Source organism: Protopterus annectens, chromosome 8.part0 (assembly GCF_019279795.1).
Source record: "Protopterus annectens isolate FY-2018-M chromosome 8.part0, PAN1.0, whole genome shotgun sequence".
NCBI classification, from domain to species: domain Eukaryota; kingdom Metazoa; phylum Chordata; order Ceratodontiformes; family Protopteridae; genus Protopterus; species Protopterus annectens.
In genome coordinates this window covers 258,162,111-258,186,183 of record NC_056741.1, presented here as the reverse complement: position 1 = coordinate 258,186,183, position 24,073 = coordinate 258,162,111, and the positions used below count along the sequence as shown (strand labels likewise).

General features: G+C 41.3%; 1 protein-coding gene across 2 annotated transcripts in view; it reads right to left on the bottom strand.

The window, feature by feature from the left end:
• DENND4B (DENN domain containing 4B) overlaps positions 1–24,073 on the bottom strand; it is a 2,518,380-nt gene that overhangs the window by 2,314,360 nt on the left and 179,947 nt on the right. For both annotated transcript variants that reach the window (XM_044079736.1, XM_044079737.1), the window contains exon 4: positions 1,795–1,964. In XM_044079736.1, coding sequence (XP_043935671.1) covers positions 1,795–1,964 — 170 coding nt within the window. The remainder of the gene's footprint in view (positions 1–1,794; positions 1,965–24,073) is intronic.

Genomic DNA, 24,073 nt, shown 5'->3' with positions numbered 1-24,073 from the left:
CTTGAATCAATTTCAGAAGGTACTGGGTTTTTAGCCATGGAAGCCTTAGCCCCCTTGGGACCCTGGGAGATGGTCTCTGGATCAGCTACTGGGCTTTTGTGGGAATCAGGAACTCTGTAGTATCTGTCAGGCTTGGCCGGAGCAGGAGGTAGAGAGTCTGGATTGAAACTGGATTCTAAATAGACATCATCCACAACGTCCAAAACAGGAGGGATGGCTAGAGGTCTGTGTTGGGGGAGTAAAAGAAACTCTCTGAGCCTTTTCTTGCAATCAGAGTAATCCTGACCTTCCCAGTGAAAATGTTCCCTCATAGTGTGTAAAAGTTTCCCCAAAAGAGTAGTCTTCAGGAGGAGAAGCCGAGGGAATAGAATCCTCAGCATCAGAATCTTCATAAGGAGAGAAGGAATAGTCTTGGTCCTCACAGGAATCCGAAGAAATAGACAGTTGCTCAGAGGAAGCAGAATCTTCCTCTTGTCTAGGCCTTTTGTCAGGAGGTGGCTGAGAACCCCTGATAAGAGAAATCAAATCTTCAGCCATCTTGAGCATCTGTTTCTTAGGCATAGGGCCTTGAACAGGAGACTGAAGTGTAGTCTTTTTTGATTTAGGAGTCATCTTCGACTTGGAAAACGTTTTGACTGTAAGAGTCATTGGTCTGAATATGCCTTCAGAAACCGATGGTGTTTCTGAAGCACCGACGTCCTTGGAAGGTAAATCGTCGGAAGGGCCTGAAGTAAAAGGCTGCGTCGGCCTAGTACATTCCGTCAAAATATCTGTAGCGGTCTCGGGTTCCAGAACTGCGGTAGTCAGGGGCTGCGTCAGAGCCTCACTGATAACCGGAGACCAGATCAACTGAGGTCTCGGAATCGGGCTTAGGCCTGGGCTGTCGGTCCTTGTCCCTGCACTTTTTGTGCACGCCGGTAGTCGGTAGCTCCAATGGCATGTTATAGTTAAATTTTCTACCAAAAAAGTGTCATGCGAAATCAAATTGTCTTTTAATAGTACGCTTACTAAACCTAGCACAAAAACGACAAGAAGTGACGTCGTGATCAGGGCCTAGGCAAGGTATACAATAAGAATGAAAATCCTTATGAGGTATTTGCTTCCCACAAGAAATACAATTGTTAACTTTTTCTGACATCGGTCTGAGGCAAGAAAAGTTTCCCCAACGGGGTACTTAGCTTTATAGAAGACTTTGGTCTGAAATTCGAATTCGACAATCTCAGGAGTCGGCCGACCGGCACTTGCAAACTGCTTCTGCTTCGGGCACCGCGCGGCAAGAAAGACTGAAGAAAATGGCGTCGGTTGCAGTATATGTACCCCTGGCGCACTGACATCAGGGATGAGGCGACAGCAACCGACATCGGACCAAGACTTTGGAAATCCAGCCAACTGTGGGACCGCCTGACGACAGGATAACCCAAGTGTGATGACTGCAGCAGGGTAACACTATGAACATCTTGCAGTTTCACTCCTACTGGCTGAAAATGTTGCCTCTCCTATTCCCAGATCTGCAAATTATGGAGCTAGTCTAATGTTTTAAAACTGGTGCTTGATGCTCCTGAATGCACCAGGGAGCTGCACATCTGGAGTAGGGGAACTCAAAATGACAAATGTGCAAAATGAAAATCGGGCAATACCACTTAAATCCATTTTGTTTAAAGCATCAGAACTTTATCATCATTCTTAAAAACACACTGTTAAGGTCTTGGCTTCAACTATCAGTCACATTTGTCACCCAAATATTGAAAACTATGACACTAAACACACAATAAAGACTTAAGTGTCAAGTCTTACCCTATCACCAGAAGCACCTGTAAGCACAAATGTTGAAAAGACAGGCAGGTGATACTTAGTGTTGTCAGGCCAGCTCTCTATCGTGGCTCCCATTGGTAAACAAAACACTGGCACAGCATTAGGTAAAGGGAATGCTTCACTGTCGTGCTCAGGATACCGACTAATCAAGCCTGCAAAGGAAAACAAAACAGAAAATATGTTTCTATGCCTGTAAAACAGATCGCCAAGAACACACCACTTATTTCTTTACAAGGATCCTTCTGTGTGCTTAACATACTAAACGAAGCTTCAGAAGATACAACCATAAAAATCAAATTACCATCAGTTAATCAGAAATGTCAGAGATCTCTTCTGAGAATTTACCAGCTTTAACTAATTCCTCTTATTAAACACCAATCTTGCCTGTGGTAATTCTGGAAATACTGCTCATATTCTTTAAATAGACTGTACTGAAGTCAAAAAAGAAGAGCCGCATCTCCAGCAACCAACATTTTAAAAATAACTTCTAATTCTGCATTTAACTGAAATAGTAAATACAACACACTTCTGGCAAAGTCCACAGTCTGAAACATATGAATGAAGCTTAGGCAGGAAGCTACTTTTCAAGTAGTAGTAAGTAAAGGGAGGCAGACATGTAATCAAAAAAATAAATAAATAAAACAAACGTAGGTCAGCCCTGAACATCTGCTTGCACTGGAACTAAATCTCAGAAACTAAGTGATAAACCTTTCAGACATGAACTGCCAACTGTTCTCTTACAGTTCTTAAGTGTATTGAGTATATTCCCATGTCAACTATGGAAAACACTGAAATCTTGCTAGACTTATAACTGTGTGAGAAAAGTTAATACTTGCCGACTAGAACTGAAAAGGATTTTTCATGGACTTCCAAGATGGCTGCACACTGAGCATCAGCTTCTTTCTAGGTCTTCCAGTGTGAAAACAGAAACTCAGCACAGAAGGCCAGTAGACTTGTGTTTATGGGTAAATTTCAGTAAATGACTAGTAAGTGTGCTGCCTAGATGCCAGGAATAAAGAAATACAAAAGACCCAGAAAAAAAAATCAGCTACAAAAAGTGAGGAAGAAACAGTGAAAAAGTAGTGCAGCTCTTCAGCAAAAAGCAATGCAACCTTCAGACACGACTTTCAATAACCTACAGGAAGATACAAGACAACTGCATACAGACCTGGTTAAATTAAACAAAACACTGATGGAGGATATTAATACAAACAACAAATGGCTGGAAAAATGGAAGAAGCTTTAAACAGATATTCAGATGAGATGATAAAGCTGCAAAAATCAGAGGTCGAAATGAAGAAAAAGGCTAGCTGCCAGACTGCTCAGGAACAGATGTTTCAAAACATTAGATGACAGAGCACATACGGCAGTGATGGCGAACCATATGACACGCGTGTCAAAGGTGACACACCACGACGTTCTGCATGACGCACCAACATTCACCAACACCAGAGTTACCAAAGAAACTGCTTTTGCATTCACTGCTTATGTGAAGTGCACTGAATTATTTTGCGCCAGGAGCCAGTTCAACACTGCTGCAAAGATAAGGAAGTTATTAACATCAAAGACTATTTTGGTATACTGCCTTGATAGAATCTGCAAAGGGCAGTGCTGACATTGTTTTCTCTTTGTGGTTACACTTCTGCAAAGGGCAAGTAGTCTGCATTTCTAAGTGTCTGCTGTTTTACATTGCTCTCAACTGTCCCTCTTGATCCCTCCTAAAACTGGTGACTTTTATTTTACTTCAGAAAATATGCATTAATTCTGTTAGTGTCTCAAATTAATACTACTAGTAGTTTAAAACTGTCCATGTCTCATTTCTAGATTTGTCCATGATTCTGTTGAGATTTATCCCTGATGTACTGAGAGCTATGCGGTTTTATTTATTTTTATTTATTTTACTTATGTATTTTGTTTTGGTTTCTCGGGGGGGGGGGCAGCACACCAATAGAATCAAGTTAGGCATTTTCTGAATTTTTGACATGCCGAACCCAAAAGGTTTGCCATCAATGACATAGGGCAAACCTGAGATTTTCAGCTATACCAGAGAAGCTGGAAGGAAATGACTGCATTAAGTTTCTGAAAGCACAAATAAGCAACTGGACTGGTATTCCACAGCAGTTGTTGTTAGTTGAAAAGGCACATCATGTGCATGCTGCAAATCTAGTTATAAGAAAGCAGCCCTGACCTTTAATTGTAAAGATGCAATCCTACTAGCAGGAGGAGTTAATTCTGACAAAACTGTGGCAGGAGGACAAACTACTAAAAGTGGGAAAGAGCAGAGTGTTTGTGGCGAATGTCTACTCATTGTACACCATGCAGAAGAGGAGTAAATTATTCCATTATTCAGGGAATATTGAGACGCAGGTGTGAGATTCAAATTGCTGTATCAAGCTGTCTTAAAGGTATTCATTCCTGGAAGTACAAAATCTTTTGATGAAGTGCATGCTAATTAGAAAATACAAACGTTCATCCAACAAAAAGTGAGCTGTGAGACGGGGAGATTCTGCTTTTTGTTCTTCTGATAAGGACCACAGACAGACTACCTATGAAACCTTTTCCAGTACTTCAATGGTAAATGTTGGAGAGAAGGGAGGGAGCACAACAGTTTACTACAAGAACTGAAACTACATTGGAAATGAAGCAGAGATAGGATTTGGGCAATGGAGAAGAATAATAAAACCAATGACTCAATATGGGATTACAATGCAATAATTATGTTTGTGAAATATGACAGAACAAGAAAATATGGTAATATTGGAATCTTTCAAAGTTTCTTGGATTTGTGGGGGACTCTGAAGTACATGCCCTACATTATGTTATTAATGTTCGGAAACAATGCATTGGGGAAGGGAAGAGATGGGAGAAAGCTAACTTTAAGTAAAGAAAACATTTTCTTTTCTTTGTAGTACTGTATTTGTAGTATATGGTTTTCTTTGCACACTATTTGTAGGTGTAATGGGGACTGCAAACAGGTGCTGTTTTTTTTCTCCCCCTTATCTCTTTCTTCTTGTGCAGTTTTGAGAAATATAGGCAATGCAATGTAAAATAAAAGCCTGGTTAAAAAGGGATAAAGTTAAAATTAATGTGTTTTTTCACTTTTGCATGGGGAAATGACTGTATTAAGGACCTTAGACTGATTTAACAGAGAGCAAGTAAATGAAAAAGAATACTGAATATTATGAAGCTTTTTTTCTAGCAAATGCATGTATACTTGGTAGCAATTATGAAGCTGGTCTTCAGGTTTCCATGGAGACATTCTGAAAAAGAGAAAATGGCTGTCTGGTTCTCATGTCTCCCCAGACAGAGTGTGAGGAAGAGAAACTGGAGACAGTGTGATGGAAGGGGATTGGCTGAGGGAAAAGAAAAAAACAGAGAAATTGGCTAGGACTTAACGTTCTCTGAAAGTAATCAGGGGGGTTTCCCAGCTGATAGGGCTTTAAAGAAAACACAAAACCTATTAGACTTGAAGTTCTATCAGTTTTTTTCTGAAATGCAAAGGGGATACTAATATAAACGGGTGCTTTTGTTTTTTTTCTCTCTCTCCATTCTACTCTTTCTTTGTTCATTTTTAAGAAATGTAGACACTGCAATGTTAAAAAGGAAGGAGAAAGGAAAGGTCTGGTTAAGAGAGTATGACAAAAGAAAAAAAAAATCAGTGAGCTTTTTTCCCATGCTTCCATAGAGAAATGACTGGGTTAAGGCCCTAGACATTATCCAGTAACAAGTTTATTACAAAGCATGTATATGAAAAAGAATATTGAATATTATAAGGATTTTTTTCAGGTAAACAAGGTACCCTTAGCAGTTTTGTGTCTGGTTTGCATGTCACTAGAAGACAATCTGATAAAGAGAAATGGCTTGGAGAACGTGTTTACTGAAATCATTCAAGTGTTTTCTCAGCTGGGTGAGTTATAAAGATAGAGAAAATCAAACGGCACTTACTAGTAAGTAACTGGACTTGGTAGGCCAGAGCTGTGTTCCATAAGGTTATTGCTTGCCTGCAAAGAGGGTAGGAATGTGTGCCCCCTTGTTTGTTTATGTACCATATTACTGTGGTGTTCACAGGCTCACAGGTTAGTACTAGGCTAATTGCTCTTGTGAGCCATTGTAAGCCTAGCCAATTATCCTAGAGAGACTCAACCCTCCTCTTGTGTGTTGTAAGGCAAACAACTTAACCAATAGGCCACCTCCTCTCCCAAATGTTGTGTTGTCTTTATTGCAAGTTGACCTGGCTGTAGTAGATCCTTCAGGCTGTCTAGCTCTGTACAATATCTTTTTTCTTTTTTTTTTTTTTTTTTTTCTTTTCTTTGCTGCCCAGGGCTTGCCTTGTATGCATGTGCCCCCAGTGCCCCCCCCAGAAGTAGTCTGATCTGATGTTTGCCTTTTTGGGGTGGTTGGGGGCAAGACCCCTTGTTGAGTTATACATGCCTTGTGCCCACCATGTGCCCACTGTTGAAGGCAGGGAATGAGAGATATCACTGTGTCCAAGCTGACTAACCTTTCTTTGTGGTAAACTCTAGCCTGTCTATGTGGCTATCAACTTAGAACTTTTGTTCTTATTAGGAAGCAAAAACGTCAATATGTGAATATGTACAGTTTTGTGTATTAAGTCAACATGTTTTAGGGGGGTTTTGGGGGGCTTTGTTCTGTTTGAAGGCTTTCAAAAAAAAAAGTTAAGTAAGATGTGGCACAGGCTCAAATTGATATGACAAGAAACAACTGTATAAAAAGACCAACCTGCCGAACAGTATGTGCATGTAACACAAAAGGTGGAACTAGACATTTAACAAAAAAGCAATTACACATAAAAGTTGGTAATAATAACTATATAGGAAAATGTTTTCTGTAATGCCTTTCAATCTGAATGGTCTTGCAGATCAATATAAAAAAGAAAGAGTGGTGAACTTTATTAAAAATGTAGACTGCAAATTGCTATGCTACAGGAGACACCTGGAAAGAACTGAACATGTGAATTTGATAAAGAAAAGTTTTCAGGATGGTTATTCAGAGGAATATCTGGGGCATAGGAAAAGAGACGTACTTGTATTAATTACAAGAGGAGCTCCAATAGTGATAGAAGAGGTAAAAAAAGATCAGATATATAGTACTAAGAGGCTATTGGCAAGGGAGGAAGATTACACTGGCATGCATTTATACTCCACCTAAAACTGCTACAATGGAGCTTAAGAAAATTCTGGGAGAAATAATCAGCTTTCAGCAAGGAATCGTACTTTTAGGTGGAGACTGGAATTTGGTTTGCAACATTGAAGATGTGTCTGGGGGACCTAGAAGGGAAAATATAACAAAGGAGGGTAGATTTCTGAAGAAATTTATGAAAACGTTTGGCATGGAAGATGCAAATTCAGTACCAGGAGTTCAGAGTGAATTTACATATTCTCCAAGAAATAAAAACTGGGCTAGGCTAGATAGAATTTTTATCTCACAGGAACATGTGCATTTAATTGAAGGTCTTGAAACACCAGCTAACTATTTCAGATCATACTCCCAATAACTAAAATAAAAACACAAGGTAATGAAATAAAAATGAGACACTAGCACTTCACCTATCGGCTGAAGAGAGGAATTTAAAGAATGGGTTTTGGAATTAATTCAGGAGCTACTACAGAAGATAGAAATTTCTTCTAAAAATATAGCTAGAGTGGGATAAAATTAAAGTGGAGTTTAAAACTAGCGTGGAAATAAAGGAAGAGGAGATGTGGCTAAGAAGTAACTACTATTTAGAGGGACTGACAAATGTTAAAGTATTGCAAAATATTGGGAATGTATCAGAAGAAAAGAAGCAACTGCAGAATGCTAAACAGAAAATAAGGAATTACCACAATAACATGCACTAGTTTAGAAAGATTGCTGTTAAGCAACTGTTTTTTGATAATTCTAGAGCACAAAAACATTTAGCACAGACTCAGCCAACAGAAAGTGGAAAGGGCCGCCACCAAGCTTAGGAAGCCTATACCAAGGAAGATAAGAGACCATGTAGAAGTATTAGAAATATTTCAACAATGTTATCAATGTTTGCATAAAGCAGAGAAATATGGAAATCAAGAAAAGGCGCAAATGGAAATGTTTATGGAAGAAGTAAATAAGCCAAGGTTAGTGGTAGATGAGGCTCAATTACTAACAGGATAAGTAGAGATTAGATAAAAATGGCTATGCATCACCAATCTACAGGAAAGTACCAAGAAATAGGTGGTATTTCTGTGGAAGTTTGGAAGCTGGGAAGGAAAACACTGATAAAGATCTGGAAGGTTTTGTTTAACAGCATTTTAAGAGAAGTACCAGCATTCTGGAGGACTGCAGTGGTAAAGGTAATACCTAAAGAGGGTAAAGATCCATCAGATCCAGCTTCATACAGGCCCATTTCAATACGAAACCATGATTATAAAATGTTTATGTCTATAATGGCCAAAAAATGGCAAAAGTGATACCAAAATAGACAGATATGGATCACTGTGATTTTGTGGAGGGGAGGCAAACATTTGACAACATTAACAGAACATTATTGATCCAGAGGGAAGCAGAATATAAGAAAATACCACAGCGACTCATGGGTCTTGATGCAGAGAAAGCATTTGACAAAGTAGACTGGGACTTCATCAGCAGGGCAATGGAAGCATCTGTTTTCCCTGATACAACTATAAGGGTGATTAGAAGTATATATGAGGGACTGGAGGCGAAAACTGAAGTGGGTGACATCCTCTCTGATAACATCTGCTTGAGTACAGGAATCAGGCAGGGTTGTCTGGTTTCTCCTTTGTTTGCATTATTATTAGAACCACTGGCAAAGAAAATAAGGTACTAATAAATTTAAGGACATAATTGGTATGGTAGACAGGAAAAGCTGGCTCTATTTGCAGATATTATTTTATACATGACAACACCAGAAAGGGACATTACAGTGCTGTGGAACATTTTAAGACAGTTTCAAATCTTCTTGGGATGCAAAATTAATGAAGCTAAAACAAAGGCAATAGTGGTAAATTATGTACCCACACACAAACTGATCCAACAATATCCATACTTATGGGGACATGATAAAATGAAGCATTTATCAATATGGATTAGAAATGAGACTGTTGTGGCAGCTAAGGATATGTGGGAAGAGACTAAACAGAAGATGATACAAAAATTGAGAAACTGGAAGCTTTGTTATATATGGATACTAAGATACAAAATTAAAATAGTTTTAGTCCCTTTAGTCTTATACACAGGTCAGGCATATTTTTAGAAGAGAAGGTGTGGATACCAATTAAAAAAAAAAAAACGAGTTGAAGGATTTTATCTGGGAAGGCAAGACACCAAGGGTCAAGTGGGATAAGTTGAGTCTTCCATCAGAGCAAGGCAGACTAGGATTACCCAATTTGAGGGGGTATTTTAGAGCAATACAGATAAGGCTTTTACACACAGCACAAGCAGAAAACTATAATTCAAAGTGGAAAGAAATGATAATGATACAGGGGGAAAGCTCAAGAAATAAGGACAGATTGGGATTTTGGATGAAGACTCTTACGGAGAACAACAAAAATCATACAGAGTATTATATTCAAAAAATAGCAGGGAGTATGCCAAGCACTAAACCAACATGAAAATGGAAAAAAAAAGAGATTCTGACAACAGGGATGTCTCTGGTTAGGGATACAGATAATAGGCAAGAGGGGGGTGGAATTTATTCGAGAAATCTGGCAAAGGAACCAGGGAGGAAATAACTAAAAAGGGAAAGGGTAATAGAATAAGAAGAGGCCAAGAATATATTTGGAATGCAGGTTAGAGACTGCCTTCCCTTTCAAGGCCTGATAAGAGTACAGACAAAGAGAAAGAAATAGGGTAGGTCACCCAACCGGAGGAAATAAGTGACCACTTCTTCACTTATATACTCAGGCAAAAAACTGATATCCCCCATCTATCTACCTTCCAAAGTATTAGGAGCAATAACAACTTTAATCAAACTAAATTACAAAATGAACTTCAGTCATGCAATTGGTCTTGTATAAAACTTCCATTAGATGAAGCAGTTTTGTACTTTAACTCCACATTTTTTACTATACTTGATAACCACGCACCTATCCGTACTGTCAGAACCAATAAAAAAGTAGCACCGTGGCTGTCTAAAGAAACTAGACAAAAAATCGTACATAGAAATAAAGCTTGGGCCTCTTGGAGAGGCACTAAATCCCCAAAGGATTAACTTATATATAAACAACTAAGGAATGTTAAAAAGAAGTCTATTGTCCTAGATAAAAAAAAACTATTACTGTAACCTGCAACAAAAGCACCAAAATCGACCACAAAAATTTTGTTCTAGTATAAATAACCTTTCTCCACCCAGGACATTCTACTACCCCTACCCCCTTGACAACCCTCCAAAAACCTCCGGAAAATATTGCTAACAGCTTCAACACTTTCTTTACGGAAACTATTCAATCCCTTGCCAACCAACTAGCTCCCAATACCCCAAATCTAACTGACCCCACACCCAATACTCACCTCTCCTTCAACTTTACACCAGTACCAACATCACTTATCAGATCGTTAATCAAGAAACTGAAACCCACCACCCTATCAGCAGACCTTCTCCCCGCAGAATATCTTCAAAAAGCCGCAGATGTAATAGCATATCCCATTTCAATATTAATCAACCATCTCGGAAGCTTATATCCCCTCCATCTGGAAAATTTCCCATGTTATTATTCTCCATAAAGGGGGTAGTTCCACTGAACTATCAAATTACAGGCATATCACTATCCTGTCACCCTTGGCTAAAATTATGGAAATATTTATCCATAAGCAATTCTTACCCTACTTCAGTTTGAGCAATCTCCTAGCCCCCTCTCAACATAGATTTAGACCCTACCATAGTACAACCTCAGCCCTTTTTTCCTTCTCTTATACAATAAATCAAAACCGTTAACAATAACAAGCTTTCCTCTGACCTCTTTCTAGACCTATCCAAGGCGTTTGATATGGTAAACCACCAGCTACTCCTATGGACACTAAAAACTCTCTCCATAGATAACCTGGCAGTTCATTGGTTTCGCTCCTAAGTGGCAGACAAGCTGTACTATGGAAGGATAACCTATCATCCCTATTACCAATCACCCTTGGAGTCCCTCAGGGATCAATATTAGGACCCCTCCAATTCTCCATCTTCATTAATTATCTCTATACAGTCATCCCAAATGCAACCTGCATTCAATGTGCAGATGACTCTTGCTTAATCTGTTCTGCTACTTCCCCGATAAACTTACAGACTTTATCCCAAAATACCTTTAACAAAGTTAAAAGCTGGCTCACTGATCGGCGTCTACTATTAAATCCAAATAAAACAAAGCTGTTACTCTTCACCCCCACTCATAAGGTCCCTTTTGCCATTACCATAACATCTAACAATGGCACCATAATTTCCCCAGAACCTACTACTAAACTATTAAGTATAATAGTCAACAATAATCTTAAGTCTGATGCTCACATCGATCGAACCAATAAAACAGTCAATAAGAAACTCTCCTCTTTATACAAGATTAAGCCATTCCAAACCCCACCTGCTAGAACTGTAATTGCCCATACACATTTACTATCAACCCTTCTTTATGCCTCTCCTATGTGTACAAACCTAAGTAAATCTGACCTGAATAAACTTAATAGTGGCTATAATAATACTGCCAGATTTGCCGCAGGTTCAACATATAGAACACATCACTGTCTTAACCTTAGATCCCAAGGCTGGCCACAATTACCCTGTCTACTTCAGTATAAACAATTAATAGATGCTTACAAAGTTCTCTACCAGCCAGAAATCACGCCCATACTCAAAAATATAATCACCCCCTACAGTAACCTAAAAAGACTCTGCTCTAACAGAATGCTAGTACAAACTGTTAAATCCAACAACTTAGCTGGTGAGACATTATTTTCCAACTCTGTTGGTAAAACCTGGAACCTACTTCCTGCTGAGTTACTGCAGTCCACTCCTTAACCCAATTTAAAACATCTCTTAAAATAGACCTAAAAATTCAATGGTTATGCCCCTGTACAAACCCAGACTAACCTACTCACTATTCACTTTGTATCACTATATCCCCTGGCTACATGTAGAAACTGTCTTTATAATGAGTCTGAAACATCAGCTGTTTTACAAGAATGATTACGTCTCATTTCTAATGGATTATACTACCGAACAGTATGGTTACTTGCACAACAATGTACTACTAAAAATGTGTTCTAGGATAAAAATTAATAATTGTAAAGTTTTTCTGTATGTATTCCGGCAAATCTGGAATATGCATCTATATGTTCTTGTATAAAAAATCTACAATTGTAAAGTCTTCTGTATCTATGTACATGTGGAGCTTTTCTCCCCGGGCCTCCACTGAAAATGGACCTGTATCCAGTCGGACTTTTCCCGGTAACAAATGTAAAATGCAATAAAATAAATAAAAGACTAGCACTGGTAGAATTTTTAATAGATCTAGAATAGAAGTTGCCGTTAAAAAGGAATAATTAGCAGAATACATAAAATATTACATGATAATTATAAGAATCAATCAGAGGAGCTTAGAAAGGATTGGGAAGAGAGGCTGGATAAGCAATTCATAAAGAGACAATGGGAGGATATATGTCTATCACCCAAATATGCAACAAATTCTAAAAGATTAAGGATATTTGCCTGTAAGTGTTTACATAGGTATTTTTATACCTCAAGTAGACTCCAAAGAATTTTTCCTCAGGTGGATAGCAATTGTTGGAGGTGTGACAGGGAAGAAAGAGGTGACTGGGAACACATTTTTTGTGAGTGCATTGAGCTGGCAGACTTTAGGAATTCCCTGTGGACTGCTTTGTTAGAGATGCTGGGTGAGTGGATTGGATTGACTGGGGAAATGATATTTTGGAGCTGTGATATAGAAATGGACTTGCCTAAAAGTACAGTTTTGTACCTACCATAAATGTAGATGTTCAAGTGCTAATACAGCTGCAGTAATCACAGATGGGTTTTCTGCCATCAAGCGGGTCCTCGGTCGGACGAATTCCAAAGTCTAGGTCCGGCGTCGGTTGTCGACGCTTTCTTTCCTGACGTCAGTGCGACAGGGGTATATAAGACACAGCCAACGCCATATTCTTCAGTCTTTCTTGCCCCAGATGTCAGGTGCCCCAGAAGGAAGGCAATACATAAAATTATATATATATATATATATATATATATATATATATATATATATATATATAGTCAAGCAAAGCAATATAATCAAAAATCAGTAGTTGCAAGCAAATACACCATAGAAGGATAACCCAAATTAGGTTGTATGAGGAGGTGTTAGCCACTAGGCCTTTACCAAGGGGAAGGACTGTACTGCAGCTGTATTAGCACTCGAACATCTACATTTATGGTAGGTACAAAACTGTACTATGTTCATCGTGCATACAGCTGCAGTAATCACAGATGGGTAGAATCCCAAAGCTACGCACAGGGTGGTAGGCACTAGGTGGAACTGGGAGCAGCCAGAATGACCTGCAACACAGCAGTGGCAAAGTCTGCTCTAGTTTTGGAATGTAAAGGCAGGTGGTAGTGTTTTGTGAAGGTATGCACAGAACTCCAAGTGGCTGCCTCCAAAATATCTTTGGTAGTGACTCCTCTGAGGAAGGCTGTAGAGGTAGCTGTGGCCCTTGTGGAGTGGGATCTGATGCCTGTAGGAACAGGTTTGCCATGAAAGGAGTAACAAAACCGCATGCAATGGCCTATCCATTTTGAAATTGTCTGTTTGGAAATTGGCTTCCCTTGAGCTCCTACAGCATAGGACACAAAAAGTTGTTCTGATTTCCTGAAGGACTGTGTTCTGTCCAAATAGTAGCTGTCTATGGATGTCTAAGGAATGTAGCAGCCTTTCCCCTTTGTTTTGAGGATTGGGGTAAAAGGTAGGTAAGTGTATGGCCTGATTTAAAGCTACCCTGGATACTACCTTAGGCATAAATGAAGGGTTGGTTCAGAGGGAAACCCTGTCCTGATGGAAGATGAGAAAGGGCTGCACAGCTATGAGGGCTTGTAGTTCCGAAACCCTACGAGCTGAAGTAATGGCCAGAAGGAAGGCTGTTTTCCAGGACAAATATTGCAAACCCGTTGAGGCAGCTGGTTCAGAGGGAGGTAATGTTAATTTTTCTAGAATGTAGTTAAGATCCCAGGCTGGTATTGGTTGTTTCCTTGGAGGTCTTATATTCTTAGCTCCTCTGAGAAACTGTCTTAAAAGTGGGTGAGAGAATAAGGGTGGATCAGTGTTGTATTCTGCAGAAATGGCTGAGGCATGGATTTTGATGGAGGAAAATGAAAGTCCACTGTTCAACAGCTCAGCTAGATACTGTAATATCTGAGGCAAATTCAGTTTTCTAAGATCCTGGCCTTTTTTCTCATTCCAAGCGCAAAAACGTTTCCATTTTGCGGAGTAAGCCTTTCTAGTAGATGGCCTTCTGGCCTCCAAAATGACATCCTGCACCTCTTTGGAGAGTAGGGTCTGTTGTGGTGTTAAGGAATTTTCCATGCAGCCAGATTGAGAGTTTTCAGCTGACTGTGAAGAGTTTTGTAGCTGTGCTGAGTCAGTAGAAGAGGCATTAGAGGTAGGGTCCAGGGAGGAGTATGTGTTAGGCTCCTCAGGAGTGGGTACCAGTGTTGTCTTGGCCAGTCTGGAGCAATCAGTATCATCTTCGGTCTGTCTGCTCTTGCTTTCAAGAGCACCTTGGGCAGAAGAGGCAAAGGTGGGAAAGCGTAAACTGTCCATGTTGCCCAACTGAAAGAAACACTCTCCAGGCCTTTGGATGAAAGGTCCTTGAACAGAACTTTTTCAATTGATGGTTCCTGTGGGAGGCGAAGAGATCTATGTCTGGTCTTCCCCACGCTTGGATTATCTTTGTAAACACTTGAGGATGCAACTTCTATTCGTGTGGATCTGTCATATTTCTGCTTAGAATGTCTGCCAGCGTGTTTTCCAATCCTTTCAAGTACTGTGCTTGAAGTTCGATTTGCCATTCCAGAGCCAAGTTCCAAAGTGACATGGCTAACCTGCACAGGGGGTATGAATGTGTTCCACCTTGTCTGTTTATGTACCACATTACTGTGGTGTTGTCTGCTCTTATCAATAATTGCCCTGGATGCAGGAGGTCCTTGAAAATTGTAATTGCATTTATCACTGCTAGCATTTCTTTTTGATTGATGTGAAGGTGCTTTTCCTTTTGGGACCATTTGCCCTGAATGCACCTGTCTGTCATGTGCGCCCCCCAGGTGTAGTCTGAGGCCTCTGTTGTGATGACTTGATTTGCTTGAGGCTTGCAGAATGGAAGACCTGTGTTTGTTTGGCATGCTTGGGCCCACCACAGAAATTCCTTTTGCAAACATGGAATTATTGGTATTATTGTTTCCAAACTCTGGCTGTGTTTAGACCATAGGTTTTTTAGGTACCATTGAAGTTTCCTCATATGCAACTTTGCACATGGGATTAGAAAAATGCAAGATGCCATGAAGCCCAGAGCCTGCAGGATTTTCCTTGCAGTGAGCCTGGTACAATTTGCTAGTATTTTGAAGTAATGAGTTAGTTGCCCTTGTTTTTCTGGCGTAAGATAGGCCATCTGGGTGTTTGTGTCCAAGTTGGCACCCAGAAAAGTTATTTTCTGAGATGGTGTTAGCCTGGATTTCTCCTTGTTGACTGTGCATCCCAGGGAATTCAATAACCATGTTACATAAGCCAGATGTTCCAGAAGTAGGTGCTTGTTGTCCGCTTGGATCAGGCAGTCATCCAAATAAGGGTAAATTTGTATCCCTTGAAGTCTGCAGTAGGCAATTACTGATGCCAGGCATTTCGTGAATACTCTTAGATAAGCCAAAGGGCAATGCAGAGAATTGAAAGTGGATTGAACCTGCAAGAAATCTGAGGTATCTTCTGCAGCTTTGTCTGATTGGGACATGCAGGTATGCCTCCTTGAGGTCCAATGTTACCAGCCAAAACTCCTTGCCCAGCATGGGAAGAAGCTGCTGTAATGTGAGCATCTTGAATTTTGATGCAGTAGAAATGTGTTTAAGATGGATAAGTCCAAAATGGGTCTCCAGTCGGTTCATTTCCTTGGTACCAGAAAAGGTCTGGAATAAAAACCTTGACCTTGTTCGTGAGTAGGTACCTCTTGAATAGCTTTCATGGCCATAAGCTTTGAAATTTGTATTTGAACCTCTGCCCTTTGATTGTGTGGCAGGTTCGGCATGCCTCTCATTTTTGGAAGTGTGAAAGTGAAATCTGTAGCCTCTGTTTATAATGTCCAGGATCCATTTGTCTGTTGTGATAATATTCCAATTTCTTGTAAATGCCAGCTTTCCTCCCAAGGGTGCTGCCAGCTGAGACTTGCTTGGCATGGAAAGGGGGAAGTCATTGGGTTTGTTTCCTGTATTGCTGTGCACTGTCTTCGCCACCTCTTGTTGCTGGAGTTTGCCATTGTCTGCCTCTATATGATCCTTGATGTTGTCCTCTGCCCCTTATGCGCCTGTATCTACCTCTTTGTGGCTTGTCCATGGCTGGAAAGGACCAGTTCTTTGCAGGCCAATTTCTTGGTGGTTGAACCTGTAGAAAAGCTTTGACAGTTTGCATAGATTTAGCTTTTTCTTCCATTTTCCGTAGTATCTCCTCAGCATTAGTACCAAATAGTACATTCTTTTGTAAAGGAGCATCTAGTAGCTTAGCTTTAACATGGTCAGGCAAGGTTTGTTCTCTAAGCCAGGCATGTCTACGAATGACTGATCCTGTCACAGCAGCTCTACTTGAGGCCTCTAGGGCATCATAGCCACATTGTAAGGTGTGTTTACCCACTTATTCTGCACTATGCATCATATCCTGCAACTCCTTCAAATCTGGTTGTTCAGGTTGAGACATTTTATTTCTTAATTGTGATAACAGAAACTGCTGATATTTAAGCATATGGAACTGACAATTTAAGGCCCTCATGGCTAGGTATATACCTTTTTTCCCCACCTTTCTAAGTATCTAGACTCTCGGTAGTGGATTCTTAGCAGTAGAGGCCTTCATTCCCTTGGGGCCTTGAGAAATGGTTTCAGGGTCAGCATTATGGCTTTTGTAAAGAAATTGGTGAGAGTTAGGAACTCTGTAGTACCTATCAGGCTTGACTGGGGCAGGAGGTAAAACATCATCAAGTATGTCCAAGACAGGAGGTATCGCCAGAGGTCTGTGCTGAGGTAACAAAAGAAATTCCCTAAGTCTTTTCTTGGAATCAGAAAAGTCTTGGCCTTCCCAATGGAAGATTTCCCTCAAGGTGTGCAAGGTTTCCCCAAAAGAGAAATCCTCTGGGGGAGATACAGAAGGAATGGACTGCTCAGCATCCAAATCTTCAAAAGTTCCTCTTCATCAGAATGTTCTGAAAAAATGGAATCCTGGTCAGAAGAGGGAGAAGCTTCCTCCACTCGGGGTCTCTTGTCTGGAGGGGGCTGGGAACCCCTGATAAGAGTAATTAAATCCTCAGCCATTTTTAGCATCTGCTTTTTAGGCATGCTGCCTGGAGATGGGCCCTGTGCAACAAGCCTCTTGGGTTGCATGGCTGATTTGGACTTAGTAAAGGCCTTAATGGAGAAGGAAGATGAGGGTCTAAAAACACTATGGGTGGAAGTGGACCTATCCACATTAGGAGGCTCAACACTCACAGTGGCTTCGGTGGTTGTAGTCTGGGTATGGGCCGAGGTACCTGCGGTCTCAGTTAAAGAGGACACCGCCAAAGAAGTGTAGTCGGTAGTCAGGAGCTGCGTAGGTGCCTCGCTGAGAACCGGACCACGTGTAGCCGGTTTTGGTGGTGGGGTGGAGGTCTTTGTCCTTCGTGCTTTTGGACAAAGCGGTATCTGATGACATTTTATAATCAAAGGTTTTACCAAAAGTGCTGGGCGAACTCCGCCCGGCGCTTAATAAGTTTATTGAAAGTAGTGCAAAGCCGAGGCGCCGTGGTCTGGGCCTAAACAAGGTATGCAGAGGGAATGGAAATCCTTATGCGGTATTTGCTTCCCACAAGAAATACAACTGTTAACTTTGTCTGACATCGGTCTGAGGCAAGAAAAGTTTCCCCAACGGGATACTTAGCTTTAAAGAAGACTTCGGTTTCCAATTATTCGTAATTTCAGGAGCTGGCCGACCGGCACTTGCGAATGGCTTTTGCTTTGGGCACCGCGCGGCAAAAAAGACTGAAGAATATGGCGTCAGCTGTGTCTTATATGATGGCAGAAAACCCATCTGTGATTACTGCAGCTGTATGCACGATGAACATCATAGTAATGCCTTACTGAGTAAAACCCGCGGTAGTGGTGCTGCGGTAGCATTGTCGCGTTTGATTCTCAGCTAGAGCGTCTTCTGTGTGGAGGCATGCGTGAATGGGCGTGCCTTTGTTGAAGGTTGTGCGTCAGAGCTGGAAACTCAGCACGTAAAAATCCACTACCAAACATCAGCGGACCGGAGTTCCGCTGTGGCGACCCCTAACCGGGATAAGCCAAAAGACACAAAGTACAGTTTTTCTACCTACCATAAATGTAGATGTTCGAGTGCTAATACAGCTGCAGTCATAACAGATAGGTTCTCCTGCCGTCAGGCGGGTCCTCGGTCAGCCGAATTCCAAAGTCTAGGCCCGGCGTCGGTTGTCGTCGCTTTTTCCCTGACGTTAGTGCGACAGGGGTATAAAAGAACCAGCCGACGCCATTTTCTTCAGTTTTTCTTGCCCAGATGTCAGGTGCCCCCAGAAGGAAGGCAAAACATAAATTTATGTAGTAAAGCAAATGCAATATAATCAAAAAACAGTAGTTGCAAGCAAATACACCATAAAAGAATACCCCAATGAGGTTGTATGAGGAGGTGTTAGCCATAAGGCCTGTCCCAAGAGGGGAAGGAGGGAGGGAAACCTGGACTGCAGCTGTATTAGCACTCGAACATCTACATTTATGGTAGGTACAAAACTGTACTATGTTCATCGTGCATATAGCTGCAGTCATAACAGATGGGTAGCATCCCAAAGCTAATAAAGGGGTGGTAGGCACTAAGTGGAACTAGGTGGAGCCAGGATGCCCTGCAAGACTGCAGTGGCAAAGCCCGCTCTAGTTTTGGAGTATAATGTTAGGTGATAGTGCTTGGAGAAAGTACGTACAGAACTCCAAGTGGCTGCTTCCAAAATATCTTTGGTAGGAACCCCCCTGAGGAAAGCTGCACAGGTAGCTGTGGCCCTTGTGGAGTGAGATCTGATGCCTGTAGGTACAGTTTTACCATGAAAAGAGTAACAAAAGCGTATGCAGTGGGCTATCCATTTTGAGATTGTCTGTTTGGAAATAGGCTTCCCTTGAGCACCTGTAGCATAGGACACAGAGTTGCTCTGATTTTCTGAAAGGCTTTGTTCTATCCAAATAATAATGGAGCTGTCTGTGAATGTCCAAGGAATGTAGTAGCCTCTCCCCTTTGTTTTGTGGATTAGGGTAAAACGTAGGTAAGTGGATAGCCTGATTCAAGGCTACCCTGGATACTACCTTTGGCATAAATGAAGGATTGGTTCATAAAGAAACTCTGTCCGGATGGAAAATGATGAAAGGCTGCACAGCCATGAGGGCTTGTAGTTCCGAAACCCTGCGTGCTGAGGTGATAGCTAGAAGGAAGGCTGTTTTCCATGACAAATATTGCAGATCTGTTGAAGCAGCTGGCTCAAAAGGAGGCAGGGTTAGTTTTTCTAGAATGAAACTGAGGTCCCAAGCCGGTACTGGTTGCTTCCTTGGGGGTTTTATATTCTTAGCCCCTCTGAGGAACTGTCTTAAGAGAGGGTGAGAGAATAAAGGAGGATCAGTGTTGTACTCTGCAGAAATGGCTGAGGCATGGATTTTGATGGAGGAGAATGGAAGTCCACTGCTTAGCAGCTCGGCTAGGTACTGTAGTATTTGAGGTAAATTCAGTATTCCAGGATTCTGACCCTTTTTCTGATTCCAGGCACTAAACCGTTTCCATTTTGCGGAGTAGGTTTTTCTAGTAGAAGGCCTTCTGGCCTCCAAAATGATCCTGCACCTCCTTGGAGAGTAGGGTCTGTTGTGAATTTAAGGAATCCTCCATGCAGCTAGATTGAGTGTTTTCAGCTGACTGTGAAGAGTTTTGAAGTTGTGCTGAGTCAGTATAAGAGGCATTAGAGAAAGGATCCATGGTGGGGAATGCGTCAGGCTCCTCAGGAGTGGGTACCAGTGTTGTCTTGGCCAGTCTGGAGCAATGAGAATCATCTTTGGTCTGTCTGCTCTGGCTTTTAATAGAACTTTGGCCAACAGTGGAAGAGGTGGAAAGGCATAAACCGTCATTGTTGTCCAACTGAAAGAGAGTGCGTCCACTTTCCAGGCCTGTGGATGAAAGGTCCTTGAGCAGAATTTTGTCAATTGATAATTTCTGTGGGTGGCAAAGAGATCTATGTCTGGCCTTCCCCATGCTTGAATTATCATTGTAAAAACTTGAGGATGCAACTTCCATTCGTGAGGATCTGTCATATTTCTGTTCAGGTTGTCTGCCAGTGTGTTTTCTTTCCCTGGCAGGAATTGTGCTTGAAGTTGGATTTGCAGTTCCAGAGCAGTGTTCCAAAGGGACATGGCTAGTCTGCACAGGGGATATGAATGAGTTCCTCCCTGTTTGTTTATGTACCACATCACTGTGGTGTTGTCTGTTCTTATCAATAGCTGCCCTGGATGCAGTAGGTCTTTGAAAGCCATAATAGCATTTATTACTGCTAGGATTTCCTTTTGATTGATGTGTAGGTGCTTTTCTTTTTGTGACCATTTGCCCTGAATGCACCGATCTGTCATGTGCGCCCCCCCCCCCCAGGCGTAGTCCGAGGCATCTGTTGTGATGACTCGATTTGCTTGAGGCTTGCAGAATGGGAGACCTATCTTTCTCTGGCATGCCTGAGCCCACCACAGAAATTTCTTTTGAAGACATGGAATCAGTGGTATGATTGTTTCCAAACTGTGGCTGTGTTGAGACCATAAGTTTTTTAGGTACCATTGAAGTTTCCTCATATGCAGCTTTGCACATGGGATTAGCAGGATGCAAGATGCACTCTGGGCACAGTAGATAAGCCAAAGGGCAATGCAGAGAAATTGATAATGGGATGACTGCAAGAAATCTGAGGTACCTTCTGCAATCTGTCTGATTAGGACATGCAGGAAGCTGCTGTAATGTGAGCATCTTGAACTTTGGGAGTAGTAAATATGTGTTTAGGATGGATGGGAATCCAAAAAAGTCTCAATTTTGCCTTTTCCTTGGTAGGGGAATAATGGAATAAAAAAAACCCCCCCCTTGTTGTTTGGCAGGTACCTCTTCTTGAATAACTTTCCCATGAGATCATCTGTAGCCTCTGTCTATAATGTCCAGGATGCTGTGAAGGTGTAGGTGTTTGCCATTGTCTGCCTCTAAATGATCCTTGAGATTGCCCTCTACCTCTCGGGCGCCTGTATCTACCTCTTTGAGGTCTGTCCATGGCTGGAAAGGACCAATTTTTTGAAGGCCAATTTCTACTGAAACGTGGCGGTTGTACCTGTAGGAAATCTTTCACTGTTTGCATTGATTTTGCCTTTTCCTCCATTTTCTTTTATACCTCCTCAGATTTAACACCAAACAATACATCCTTTTGAAGAGGTGCATCTAGTAATTTAGCTTTGACATGATCTGGTAAGGTTTGCTCTTTGAGCCAAGCATGTCTACGTATGACTGATCCTGTAACAGCAGCTCTACAAGAGGCCTCTAAAGCATCAAAACCACATTGCAAGGTATGTTTATCCACTTGCTCTGCACTATGCAACAAATCCTGCAACTCCTTCAAGTCTGGTTGTTCAGGTTGTGACATTTTGCTTTTCAACTGAGATAACAAAAACTGTTGATACTTTAACATATGGAACTGACAGTTTAATGCCCTCATGGTTAAAGTGGCCGAGGTGTACACCTTTTTCCCCCACCTTTCTAAAGCTCTGGAATCTCTCTCTGAAGGTAATGGATTTTTGGCAGTGGAGGCCTTAATTCCCTGAAGTAATGGAGGCCTGGTCCGAGGAAAGGTATTCGTCCTCCATGCTGGGCCTTTTGTCCGGGGGGCGGGGGGGGTTTGAGAACCCCTGATAAGAGTAATCAAATCCTCAGCCATTTTGAGCATCTGCTTTTTAGGCATGGGGCCTTGAGAGGGGCCCTGTGGAGCTTGTCTTTTAGAATGCATGGTTGCTTTAGATTTAGTGTAAGCCTTAATGGAAAAAGAAGGCCTGAAGACACCTTGAGAGGTGGCAGGCCTGTCTGAACTCTGAGTTTCCCCGCCAAGAGTGACTTCGGTATCTATAGTCAGGGTGTGGGCTGAAGAGCCTGCGACCTCGGGCACAGAAGACACCGCTAATGAAGTGTCATTGGTAGTCAGGGGCTGCGTAGGCGCCTCGCTGAGAACCGGAGCACATGTAGTCGGCTTTAGCGTGGTGTCGGTAGAAGTCACAGACCTCGTATGTCGGTCCTTATCTTTACATCATTTACTCAAAATTGGAGTCGGAGTATCCGACGACATGTTGTAATTAAACTTTTTGCCAAAATAGTGTTGGGCAAACTCCGCCCGATGCTTAATAGTGCGTCTGTTGAATGTAGCACAAAAATGACAGGCAGAGACGTCGTGGTCTGGGCCTAAGCAAGGTATACAGAGGGAATGGAAATCCTTATGCGTTATTTGCTTCCCACATGAAATGCAATTATTAACTTTGTCTGACATCGGTCTGAGGCAAGAAAAGTTTCCCCAACGGGGTACTTAGCTTTCTAGAAGTCTTCAGTTGAAAAATATTCGTAATCTCAGGAGCTGGCCGACCGGCACTTGCGAACTGCTTCTGCTTCGGGCACAGCGCGGCAAGAAAGACTGAAGAAAATGGCGTTGGCTGGTTCTTTTATACCCCTGTCGCACTGACGTCAGGGAAGAAGCGACGACAACCGACGCCGGACCTAGACTTTGGAATTCGGCCGACCGAGGACCCGCCTGACGGCAGGAGAACCCATCTGTTATGACTGCAGCTGTATGCACGATGATCATCAACAAAAAGTAATGCCTTGCTGAGTAATTATGGTGGCTGCCAAAAATGCAATTACTAGAAAATGGAAATCAAAGTCTAGGCCAACTTTACTATAAGTAATGAATATAGTAATAGAGATGAAACTGGAACTGGGATCTCTAGAGAAAGAATGGAGCAAACTACATATGAAAAAATGGGAATTGTGGGAACAATATATGCAGAGGAGGAAAGAGGTTTAAGAGGCAGGATTTGAATGAGCCATATAATGCTTAACTGACAATGACTTGATAGATTATACAGTAAGTGATGTACAACATTTGCAGCTCCAGTTGTTTCAATGGTGTCTGTGATGTAAAATGTTTGCAACTTAAGTGGTGTCAATGTTGTTTGTGTTTCATTTATATAAATGTAAGACTGCCTATGTCATTCATGACACTTTAATAAAGATGTAAAAAACAGGACTTTTCACAATCTTCAGGAATAAACAGATATTCTAGTACAAAAAAGTTAAAACAACGTCATTCCTTCAGAAGCATGTACAGCACTGACAGTATAATGTGATCTTGTTGAGCAGAAAACAGTTTTGATAAATGCATAATATTTAAACATAAACTTAACACATCTTTGTAAAAGTGGTGTACTTTGAACAAGTCCTCTGACAGGAAAGATACAATCAAAGCTCTCTAACAAAGGTAGTAACACTGTGGCCAATTCACAAATGGTGCACAAAGTTGTTAAAACAATAATACATACATAAGAGCATTCAAAACATTACACAATACTTAAGATAGCAAGCAATGGATTTTTTTCCTATTCTGATCCAATTTTACATTCCTCTCTTACTATAAGCTGCAGTTACCAGATGTGTAGCTGCCAAATCAGAACGTTCTTTCTGACAGCAAAGTCCTCATGAAAAACTGGAGTGCAGCAAAACAGTCTGAAAAATAGTTTTTTTGCTCAGTTGACAGAAACTCTCCAACTTTCAAATGTTAAAATATATTGCTTATCAACATAAACTTGGTACACATTTATCAAGACGTTCACATTTTTATCCAGTTTTACAATACTAGGTAAAGTATGAAACAGAAAATTAGAGGATACAAAACGAAACCGAAGACAGTTAATACACAAAATGATGTGTGTTTGTTTCACAAACAGCCTTCCAATAAAAGCTTTATAAAAACTGCA